Source organism: Haematobia irritans, chromosome 1 (genome assembly GCF_050003625.1).
Source record: "Haematobia irritans isolate KBUSLIRL chromosome 1, ASM5000362v1, whole genome shotgun sequence".
NCBI classification, from domain to species: Eukaryota; Metazoa; Arthropoda; class Insecta; order Diptera; family Muscidae; genus Haematobia; species Haematobia irritans.
In genome coordinates this window covers 84,908,991-84,921,311 of record NC_134397.1, presented here as the reverse complement: position 1 = coordinate 84,921,311, position 12,321 = coordinate 84,908,991, and the positions used below count along the sequence as shown (strand labels likewise).

Sequence of the window (12,321 nt, the reverse complement as noted above, 5' to 3'; positions counted from 1 at the left end):
CTAAAATGTTCTGGAGTAAAAGGACGTGCAACTGTCAGTATCGGTATAACTTTAGAACACTTTAAAATCTCCGGATATATCTGCCCATTGACCATAGTATTAAATATATCGGCAATATAAGGTGATAAAATAACATAACATCTTCTCAATAACTCAGTTGGAATATTATCGCTAACAGAACTCTTTCCCTTCCTTAATTTCATAATAACATCATGTATATCGCTAGTTCCAACTACCCGAAAAGAAAAACTACCACTATGCATTCTGAGTTTTTGTTGTGTGGATTTGCTTTATAACATGAGTATCTGAAATTGCAAAGTTATACAAAATATAAAAAAAAATTATTATCAAATTCTATGGTACATATTGATTTTTAACTTACGGTTTCAAGAGTAGGACTTTTATTGATTAGTTGGAACTCTATCTACAGGATAAAGTAAAATATATTCCAAATTTACGAGGAATCTATAACAAATCACATACACTCCTCAAGGATTATATTAATACATTTTATTCTACTTTATCTAAAAATTTCAATGCGAGGAAAAATATTCCAACTTATAATAAAAAGGGGAATAAGATGTAGAAAGCCATCATACGAATCTGTGGTGTGGTTAAGTTAATTTTTACTACAAAATTTTTTTCCATACAAAAATATTTCTTAGTAATTCTTAGTAATACGATTTTTATATTACCTATGTATTTTTGTAATACAATCAACGATTGATTAACTACTGTGTTGGAAATTTAATTAAGGAAAAATCTTTCCCATTTAGTTGTTAATGAACTAAAAAACATTTAATGAAATTTTAAAAGTTTTCCTAATTTTATAAGTTTAAGTTAAGTCAATTTTCGTTGTGGTTACGAAAAATGAACTATATTACAGAAAAGTTTTTGAACTAGGCGGAAGTTAAAATGGTCCGTAAGTTTACAATATACTTTTTTTCTGTGTAGGAATAGTACATCTCAACATAGTAACTGATTTAATAAAAAAGTTATTAGGAACTTCAGATGTATATGCTTGACTCTCTAACACACAACCTTCTGCATCCATTATGTTCAAATCACGGTTACCTGATCTGCCCATTACATTATTCAAAAACTGCGAAATAATCCTACAAAAAATCAAATTATGATCGCTTAAATTGTACTCGATATTTCACTTTGAATATTGGAAAACACATTGCCAATGCTAGTTCCAATTGTTTTCATAGAGTGACATCTACGACAATTAAAAGAGTTAGAAAGGTCAAACATTTCATTGGAATAAACACTCGAAAGAAGAACAACGTTAGAATCACCCAAGATAATGCACGGACCATCAAACCTCGACAACATTTCCACCATCTTACCGAAAAATGTTGAAATGCTACGTTCTACGGAGATCTATAAAATGACAATACTTCAAGCAATCTTCCATTAATCTTAAGGTTTAGCAGTTTAATGCGAATCAAATTTAAAAAATCTGCATTCTCGGAACACTCTACTGTGTATTTAAATTTGTCCCGAACATACAGCGTTGTACCGCCATGACCATCACTTCTACAGCTGTGGATACATTTATAATGTGCCAAATTATATAAATCCAAACAATCTTCACGAAACCAAGTTTTATTTTATGATACCGGGAAGTCTAGTGAGACTTGCAAGCAGTGTTCTAAATTCAGTAAACTTACATATAGAAGAAATACTTCTGGCATTAATTGTTATAATACTAATAAACTCAGAATCGAATGAATTAAGATAAGTAAAATAAAGACTTAAATTAGAAAAATATGAGCTCATTTATTTTACAATCAACAAAAAATTATAAACAATATGTATAAAGCAAGAAATATTATTATTGAGCTGAATCATTCGGATCACCATCACTGCTATCATTAATGTTAGGTTAGCTGGCAGCCCGATGTATCAGGGTCACTTGGAATATTCAGCTTTAGATTACTGGCGGAAAACGTTAACTTAAGCAGTCTGCTAATGTTTTTGGAACAATCTGGTTGGTTCAATATAATTGAGAACGTTCAGCGGTTTAAAACTAGAAGAGCCCATATGTAATAGGTACTTTTAGTTAATGTGGTATTACAATGGACTGAATAGTCAAAGGGAGCCTGAAACTTAATCGGGCTGCCACTTTAACTTAACCTAACCTAGACTATTCAGTCCGTAGTGATACCACTGTGGTGAACTTCTATCTTATAAGCTCAAGGGACCTCCTTTTTATAGCCGAATGGGAACGACGTTCCACATTGAAACAACTTGGAGAAAGTTTGAAACACTCAGAAGTGTCACCAGCATTACTGAGGTGGGATAACCCACTGCTCAAAAACTTTTTGGTGTTCGGTCGAAGCAGGAATCGAACCCACTACCTTGTGTATGCTAGACGGCCATGCTAACCATTGCACCACGGTGGCTCCCGATCACAATGTTTTTATCAATCGGCCGTTGGCAAGTTTTCCTTTGGCTTTGATTTTCAGTTGCAACAATAAAGCATCAACATCATCTACGGACTTCACAATGGTAGCGCGAGAATTCTAACATCGTTTTCACTTCGAAAACGTTGGATAAATCTGAGAAAGCAGTCATGGCAGGTTTACTTTCAGCAATTTTAACACCAATTATAATACAATCATTTCTAACTTTGTCATCATTCTTTTATTGAATCCTTTCATTTATTTATTTCTTGTTTCAAAGCACTCTTCCCTTTCTCCTCACTATCCACTGGTTTTTTGTTCTCTGTCATTGACTTCATCGTGTCATTATATTGCGCCGATACAAAAGTTATCGGTTTCTTAATATCTGACAACTGATCCAGTTGTTTTAATGTCTCTTTTGTACACATAAATTCTTCTTTAATAGAAACATTATCATCCCCTTTTCATATATGACAGATAAACTCTTCGGTGTCACTATCCAATAATCGTTCAAACTCCCGCTTATCAAGCTTCGTGCATTGGACATGTCAAATCTTATTGCAACTATCGCATGAGATAAAGGGTGATACGGTCAAAATTTGTTCAATATAAACTTGACGTATTTCTTTCAATTTTGCATTTAAAAAACCTGAACATCCCTCATTTTGACGGTGTGTGTGTAGAATGTTGCTCCTATTTTGATTTTGGAATTCACTCTTCAGTTGTCAAAATGCCGTCCAAGCAAGAAGAGCAGCGTATCAAAATTTTGCTAACGCATCGCGAAAATCCGAGCTACTCGCACGCAAAGCAGGCAAAATCGCTAAAAATTGCCAAATCAACCGTTACAAATGTAATTAAAGTGTTTGGAGAACGTTTGTCGACAGCCAGGAAGTCTGGATCGGGGGGAAATCGAAAACCGGAAGCCGCTGAGACGACAAAGAGAGTTGCCGGTAGTTTCAAGCGAAACCCTAACCTCTCTTCTCCGAGATGCCGCAAATAAGCTGGGTGTATCGTCTACAACCGTGCATGGAGCCAAAAAACGAGCCGGACTATCGACTTACAAGAAGGTAGTGACTCCAAATCGCGATGATAAACAAAATACGACGGCCAAAGCGCGAAGTTTGACTGCGTGGTAATGGACGACGAAACCTACGTCAAAGCCGACTACAAGCAGCTTCCGGGACAGGAGTTTTATACGGCAAAAGGAAGGGGAAAGGTAGCAGATATTTTCAAGCACATAAAACTGTCAAAGTTCGCAAAGAAATATCTGGTTTGGCAAGCCATCTGTACCTGTGGCTTGAAAAACAGCATTTTCATAGCTTCCGGGACTGTCAACCAAGAAATTTACGTGAAAGAGTGTTTGAATAAAAGTCTGCTGCCTTTCCTGAAGAAACACGGTTGTTCCGTACTGTTTTGGCATCTTGCCATTACGGTAAAAAGGCCATGGAGTGGTACGCCGCCAACAACGTGCAGGTGGTTCCCAAGAACAAGAACCCTCCCAACACGCCAGAGCTCCGCCCAATTGAGAAATACTGGGCTATTGTCAAGCGGAACCTAAAGAAGACCAAAAAAACTGCTAAGGACGAGCAGCAGTTCAAGGCAAACTGGCTTTCTGCGGCGAAGAAGGTGGACAAGGTGGCTGTACAAAATCTGATGGCAGGTGTCAAGCGTGAGTCCCGGCAATTCGGATTTGGAAAAGCGAAAGCCTAACTGAATATTTTTCCTGAATTTTATACTAATTGAACTTGAAAAATAAATTTAATTTGAATTTTTAAATAAACGATTTCACCTATTTACACGCGTTTTCCCTTGACCAAATTTTGACCGTATCACCCTTTATTATCGCCCGACTCCACATCTACCGAACACACGATCATATTCGAAGAGCAAAATAATATGATAGGAGCTTTTTTTTGCGGCGACCATGTAACATTTTCAACTGCAACCATGTTGGCTCAATGAACATTATTCTAAGAAAAATAAAATTGTCCTCATTTAAAATGTTATTATATTGATGAAAAGAAATTTGTTTGAATCAAAAGACAATGGTCACGATCTAAAATGCTATGGTAGCCACTTGAGAAAAGAAAACACAAAATTAACTTTATTTATTTGTTTATAAACTAATTATTTGTTGAGTTGTATTTATAATGCCGTGCAAGCAAACATCACATATTTATACACACTCTATTTTGGTTCAATGTTAACAATATGTAATCATTCCATATTTACGTCGTACCCACCAAATGTAAATAAAAATAAATGAGACCATATAGCAAAATGCAGAATACATACAGGTACATTTTTTCAATTACACTTCCTTTTTAGTGTTCACATAAAACCACCCGCCACTTTTGAATAAATAAATTAACACAAAACACAGTAATTCCGTATTCTCCGTCCATTCCAAGTAACAATCAACACACGACTGACGCGCAAAATGAAAATCGTGTGTACCTGCTCAATGTTTTTATAAAATTCTTTTCGCTACAAAAAAGTTAAAAAAATTGAAAGGTCACGAAAAAATGTACATGTTCTTTATGGCCATGTAATGGTTCTAGACATGTCTATACGTAACCTATAAAAATACTTTTTCCCTGCAAAAAAGACAAAAAAATGGAATGGTCAAGTACATGATTTCCCGACCATGTAATGGTCTCAAATTCATTTAAATAATAGAACATGTTTGCGGCATTTGGGAACCATTTAAATGCTTATTGCCATCATATATTTATCCCTGCTCAAAAATTATTTTTACAAAGACAAAATACTTGTTTTTGGCGACAATTACATACTCTAGATAAGCATTAAATGGATGCGGCAACCATGTCCAAACAGGTTTTTTCTGTGCGTGTGGCAATTTCCACTGAACACAATATGTTTTACTATTACGGCTTCTGCGCTTTTTACCGGGTATTTTAACCAACTTTGAAAGCACTTTAGAAGTTTAGATTTCTATACAACTATCACACTTGATAACTGATAGTTTCTTACGAAAAAATATTTTTCTTTTAAATAACTACGGAGCGATCACAATGCGTGTGTTTATTCAACCAGGGTTGCCAACATCTTTTTCTATGTTTAGCTCAATGGCAAAGAATTTCCTTTTTCTACCCGGGTCCGAACGGCGTTCCACATTGTGGTGAAACTTAGAGAAGAAATGTCACCAGAATTACTGAGCTGAAAAACTTTTTGGTGTTCGGTTGAAGCTGGGGTTGAACCCAATGCAAGGCAATAATGCTAACCATGACAACACAGTGGCTTCCATTATCGATGTTAAGTTGTTTTGAGTTCTACTCTTACACCGAAAGGAGTTCCAAGAAGGTGGTTTTTCTAATATCAATTGATACGAGGAAAGATACCCTACTGGAAATTTGTGCAAATTGACACTGACGGGCCTATCCAGTTTGTCGCAACTTTTAAATAGTCATAATTTTATGATTTCCAGACTCGTTCGATACAAAAATCTTATTGGACCTACACATTTAGCGAAGTAATATTACCAGTATAACCTTTTGTTCAACATATTTCATAAGTTTTTCATTTCTGGTGCCATTCGGATAACCAAACTGAAACAGATTCCTAAGAGTTTGTCCGAGACTGGTTCATGAGGACCTGTCTATGGAGGGCTACTACTAAAATGCCCCAGAGTGTGTCCTTAGGAACGAGTCCAGGACGTGTCCTAAAGTGTAAATTTATCCCGTCAATGACAAACCCATGTTAAAGTGACTGGTCCCTTCCATGCTTCTTGACCAGAACTAGAGCTGGTCCATGCGCACCAGGGACTAGTCCCGTACCGGTCCTGTGGTTGATAGGGTATTTAGTGTTAAAAATTACAGCTATGCAGCAATCAGGCCCTATGGGAAACGTATCAACCCCAGGACAGATACTATGCTAGTTCCTGGTATGTACGGATCTGATCCAGCTTTGCTTAAACAAAACGTTCGTCATATCGACGTACACGACTTGGACTTATTCCAAAGGGCAAGTCTTGGAACAGTTTAGTAGGACAAATCCTTAGACAGGTCCCCATGAAACAACTTTGGAGAACCTCTTGGACCCAATCATAATAGTATTTGGTTAATTGTAAGTATTGTATGTTATTAAGTTTTATAAATTAGACAAGCAAAGTTTTCTTTTGAAGCTAAAAAAATTTCTTTAAAAGCAAATAAAAAAGTTTAGAGACAATCGTCGTCTAGCTTATTATAAATTCAGTTTTATTTGATCTAAATGAAGATACTTTATAAGAAACGAGAATTTGGTCTAAAATTTCGTTCCGGAGGAATGTATTTATTCTTGGGTGTACACATCAGAAAACGCAGACCAGTATGAATTTATATCTACCGAAAATACCCATGGCGTGGAGAGTATGTTTATGGATGTGCATGCTAGTCATATTGTTCATAGATTATAGATAACGTGCAATTATAGGGAAAGTATCGTAGAAATATCAACAAACCTACAATTCCCATCTGATTTCAATTATAAAATATTGTACTTAAAATTTAGGGAAATATTTGTATTAATTGATTTTCTTTCAGAGAATGGATTTCATTGGTTCTAACTATCTTTTGACCTGGTGCAGTTTAAAATTTGACAGCAACGCTGGATGCTTCCTTCAGTTCTGTTGGCTTTTAGTGCTGTTGACTGGACTGATTGTCTTATATTGGCTGTTTTGTGTCCCGTGCAATTGGAAAAAGGTTCGTATTAATCATTTCTATGGTTATAGACGCAGGTTAATAGTAAACACGAAGAATACAACTGGAGATTTATGATAATGTACAAAACGACTTTTTGTTGCGAATTAAGTATGACAGCTGGAACCAAAAACCGGATACAGGTTACTGTAATGCAAATTGATTAAGTTTAGACTGTGGGGATAAGGTGGAAGATTACAATTGTCGGATCAACTACACCCTCAAAAAAATCGCTTCTCTAACATATGTTCCAAACATATTTTGCAGGAAGCACATATATTATTGGATACTGCCGAAACATTAATATGTTTGTTTTATGTGAACATATTATATGTTTGGAAGCATTTTGAGCCCAAAAATATTATATGCTTGGTAGAATTTTCCCCAAAAAAGATTGTGCTCATTCCCTAACATAATTTTCACTTCCACGAAATTTTTAGTTCTTGGTACCTTTTTCTGTAATTCAATTCAAAATGTGCGTCCATAATGCCAAAATGATAAACAAAACATTTGTACACACATACATAAAATTCTTCTCTCAAGGCGAAAACACATGCTGTTTTTTTTAAATCTCTATGCTCTTGGTTCCGAATGTCTATTCTCTTTACTCCGAATACTCATTCTAATATTCAAATTATATAATATTTAGACTTAAACATATCAAATTTTTGGTCTTATCATAAAGCAGTTTTCGGATACAACATACAACTGTTTCACAGAAATTGTAAACATATATAAAGGGTGATTTGTTAAGAGCTTGATAACTTTTTTAAAAAAAAAAACGCATAAAATTTGCAAAATCTCATCGGTTCTTTATTTGAAACGTTAGATTGGTCCATGACATTTACTTTTTGAAGATAATTTCATTTAAATGTTGACCGCGGCTGCGTCTTAGGTGGTCCATTCGGAAAGTCCAATTTTGGGCAACTTTTTCGAGCATTTCGGCCGGAATAGCCCGAATTTCTTCGGAAATGTTGTCTTCCAAAGCTGGAATAGTTGCTGGCTTATTTCTGTAGACTTTAGACTTGACGTAGCCCCACAAAAAATAGTCTAAAGGCGTCAAATCGCATGATCTTGGTGGCCAACTTACCGGTCCATTTCTTGAGATGAATTGTTCTCCGAAGTTTTCCCTCAAAATGGCCATAGAATCGCGAGCTGTGTGGCATGTAGCGCCATCTTGTTGAAACCACATGTCAACCAAGTTCAGTTCTTCCATTTTTGGCAACAAAAAGTTTGTTAGCATCGAACGATAGCGATCGCCATTCACCGTAACGTTGCGTCCAACAGCATCTTTGAAAAAATACGGTCCAATGATTCCACCAGCGTACAAACCACACCAAACAGTGCATTTTTCGGGATGCATGGGCAGTTCTTGAACGGCTTCTGGTTGCTCTTCACTCCAAATGCGGCAATTTTGCTTATTTACGTAGCCATTCAACCAGAAATGAGCCTCATCGCTGAACAAAATTTGTCGATAAACACATTTCGAACCGAACACTGATTTTGGTAATAAAATTCAATGATTTGCAAGCGTTGCTCGTTAGTAAGTCTATTCATGATGAAATGTCAAAGCATACTGAGCATCTTTCTCTTTGACACCATGTCTGAAATCCCACGTGATCTGTCAAATAATAATGCATGAAAATCCTAACCTCAAAAGAATCACCCTTTATATATATATATATATATGTTTACTCGAAATTTGTGAATTTATATATGTTTACATTCACACATATTATTTTTATGAAACATTCATGCCCCAAACATAATATATTTTAACATATTAACATATGTGTCCCAAACATTTAGTGTTAGTTTAGGAACATTACATGTTGGCACTCAAATATATTGTGTTTAAAAATTGTGCCCGAAACACATTTTGTTTATATCGGAACATATGAAAAACATATTTTTCTAACAGTGTAAGTTCCCCCAATTCAAAGGGAGAAATTGTTTCTGAATAGATGCAATCTTATCAATATATACTTTATAGAGTTACTTACACAAGACTCAATATGATCAGTAAATTCAAGTTTATAATCACGTGAAACCACGAGATAACTATATATACCATCTTTATTTATCTTATAATTACCGATATAGTAGAGTAAGTGCATAGTGGTATAGTAACATTTTTATGTTAGTTATTGGTATGTTTTTAAATAACATATGTAAAACAAAAAAAGATCGGTCGAAGCAGGGCTCGAAGCCACGAGCCTTGACATGCACGGCGGACGTAGCAACCACTGCTCCACGGTGCCCAACTAAATGTGTGCTTGACAGTGCTTGATATAAACGAAATGGACTGTGTTGTTGGTTCAAAAATAATTTCTTTTTATTGAAAAAATAAAAATTTTGTAACAAACAAATTTTTTTGGTGATAAAAGTTAAAAGTTTTCGAAGCAATTCAAAAAACGTTTTCCAAAGGTTTTTGTTTTTCTTTGCGTGTATCAATATGTAGTCTGAATAATATTAATTTGAATTGAAAACGAATTGAAGTATGATACATTTTGAGTATTCGTAGTACGAATATAATATGTATATCAACTACAGAGAATGAAGCCGCCGAGTCGCGCGGCTGATTTCAGTCGCCGCCGACCATTTTTTTGCCAGTCGACCTGCCGAATATGTCGGCTCATCTCGACTGAAAATAAGCCGCCAATTAATCAAAAATCGATTTAAATTAGAAAAATGAATTAATAATCGTTGTATTTTTTGCTCAAATTTTGAACCTTCCACCCACAATCAGGGATCCGGAGCGGAGCGGAGCAAGCCCTTTTTTTGCCGGAGCGGGAGCGGCATTTCTAAAATCCGGAGCGAAGCGGGAGCGGAGCGGTTTCCAAATGAAAGACCGCTCCGCTCCGAATAAAATATTACTTGAATGAAATGTGTAACTTTGAAATTACACTGTGTAGGTAATTTCAAATATAGCTAGTACTTAGCGTAGTGTGAGTAAACGTTTAAAATGTACCATAGACTCTTTAAAATATAGATGACCCATCGCTCTCCGACCAGAAAATGTTGAAGAAGCCCAAATAAATTTTCTGACATTTCGTTTTGTGTTTTTCGTAAAGAGAAAATTTGCTAAAAATAAAATTTTGTATTTTCGCGGTTTTAGTCGCAATTTTTTGTTCAAATATGAACTTTTGAATATTTAACTTGATTATAAATCATCTGGTGTATCAAACATGTTCAAATTGTGGATAAAATAGAAAAATTGTAAAAACGAATCTCAGAGAGAATTTGTAATTCCCCCTATTTTCTTCGTTTATTCCTCATTTTGGGAACTGTCAGACTGCGTTTGACACAGATGGGTCATCTATTACTTAGATATTTATGAAATGTACGATATGTATTTTTGTACGTACGTACATTGGGGAAAACACAACGTGTTTTTTAGTAATTGTTTTCAAAAACGGCAAATGTCAAAATATATATCTAGTATGTGTTGTAAAAATAACAACAGTACTTTCGATCAATTTCATCCCGTATTACTACAAAGATGTTTGTAATGAACGTCAAATAAATGCAATTAAACGATCTTATTTATATTTAATTTTTTAGTTTTCTACACTGAAAAAAATATTGTCGCGAAGTCAAAGATTCCATGTCCTTAGAATAAGAATGCAAATTTTGCTTAACATGGAAGACGCATTTTTTTTTCTTGTCCAAAAGGCAATAAACTTTTGAGTGAAGTTGTAATGTCCTTATAATTAAGTGATTTTACTTAAAAATGTGTATCATAACATGAAAGATAAAATTTTTGAGGTAAGGTCAACGTGACTTTAATAATTAAGAAAAATTCTTTAAAATTAATAAAATTGTCTTTAAATTTGTTTCCTTTTTGCATCTTGCCTACAATGCAAAAAATCGTTAAAAAATATGACATGTTTTTCAACACTTTATTTTAAAGACGCTTTTTACTTGAAACATAGCATAATTTCTACTGGAAGTCGAGTCTTAATATGAAAAAAATAACTCGTTAACTCGTTTTTAAAGGATTTTGATAACAACTGACGAAAAAATCTAAAAAAATGAAAAATTAACATTTGCTTCCTTGAAGCAAGTACTTAACCCCCAAATTAAAAAGAGAATTACGTCTTTAAAGTATCCTTACTGTTAAAGTAAAGACAAAATCTTTGGAACCGGGCATGCTTTTTTTCAGTGTAAGAACATTCATATTGCTTTACTATTGTACTATATCCTAGCATTCTCTTATTTCTGATATTAGTTCTCGAAAATTTAATTAAAATTATGGATAGTTTAAATTTTGGTTGAAAAATGTGCGCAAATACATTTATTATACAATAAAGGGAAAAAATGCGAAATTAGGTAACACTAGATCTGAGTAAGAATATTCGTAGGTATACCACGGACTGATGTCGATGGAGGTTGTTGCAAACATAAACATACACACACACATTACAAATATAACAAAACCTCTTCTCTACGTCTGTTGCAAAACAAAAAAAAACTTTCGGAGAGTATTTACTTCTACTCTGTGTATAGACTTTCAATTCCAATCAGCGTTACCGTTTTGGTCCAATCGGACCAAAATTGGTCCAAAAGATTTCTAATTTTTAAATTTGGTCCGATGGTCAGACCAAACAGAATTTGGTCCATTTTGGTCCATTTTCATAAATTTGGTTTCTATCACATATTAAATAGTAGATGGTGCACCGCAAAGAATATTGTCGGGAGGCCAAATATTTCACATGCTTAAAATACGAATAGGAATTTTGCTTAGAATAGAAGACGTATTTCTCTGAAAAAAAGTTTTTCCTTGTCTAAAAGTCTCTAAACTTTTCAATGAAGTCTGTTTATCCTTATAGCTAAGTGATTCGACATAAAAATGTGTATCCTAACATGAATGCAAATTTCGTTTTAATGAAGTCAAAATGGATTTAATATTTCTGAAAAAATCTTCAAAATTAATAATATATTTCAACACATTGTTTTAAAGTCATTATACCCTAAACCACATAGTGGTTAGGGTATAATAAGTTTGATCTGCCAAAAAATGTGCCTACAAGAAATATTGATTTTAGACCCCATAAAATATATACCGATCGACTCAGAATCACCTCCTGAGTCGATCTAGCGCTTGGCGTCCGTCCGTCCGTCTGTCCATGTATTTGTTGTTCACATGATTTCGGTCGCAATTATTAACCGATTTTGATGAAATTTGGCACAGGGAGTTTTTTTGGGCACAA

The 12,321-nt window shown here is 34.6% G+C and overlaps 1 protein-coding gene across 4 annotated transcripts in view; it reads left to right on the top strand.

The window, feature by feature from the left end:
* Positions 1 to 12,321, top strand: part of nvd (cholesterol 7-desaturase nvd) — a 65,509-nt gene that overhangs the window by 21,164 nt on the left and 32,024 nt on the right. For all 4 annotated transcript variants that reach the window (XM_075291033.1, XM_075291034.1, XM_075291035.1 and 1 more), the window contains exon 2: positions 6,953 to 7,111. In XM_075291033.1, coding sequence (XP_075147148.1) covers positions 6,956 to 7,111 — 156 coding nt within the window. In that variant the 5' untranslated portion in view covers positions 6,953 to 6,955. The remainder of the gene's footprint in view (positions 1 to 6,952; positions 7,112 to 12,321) is intronic.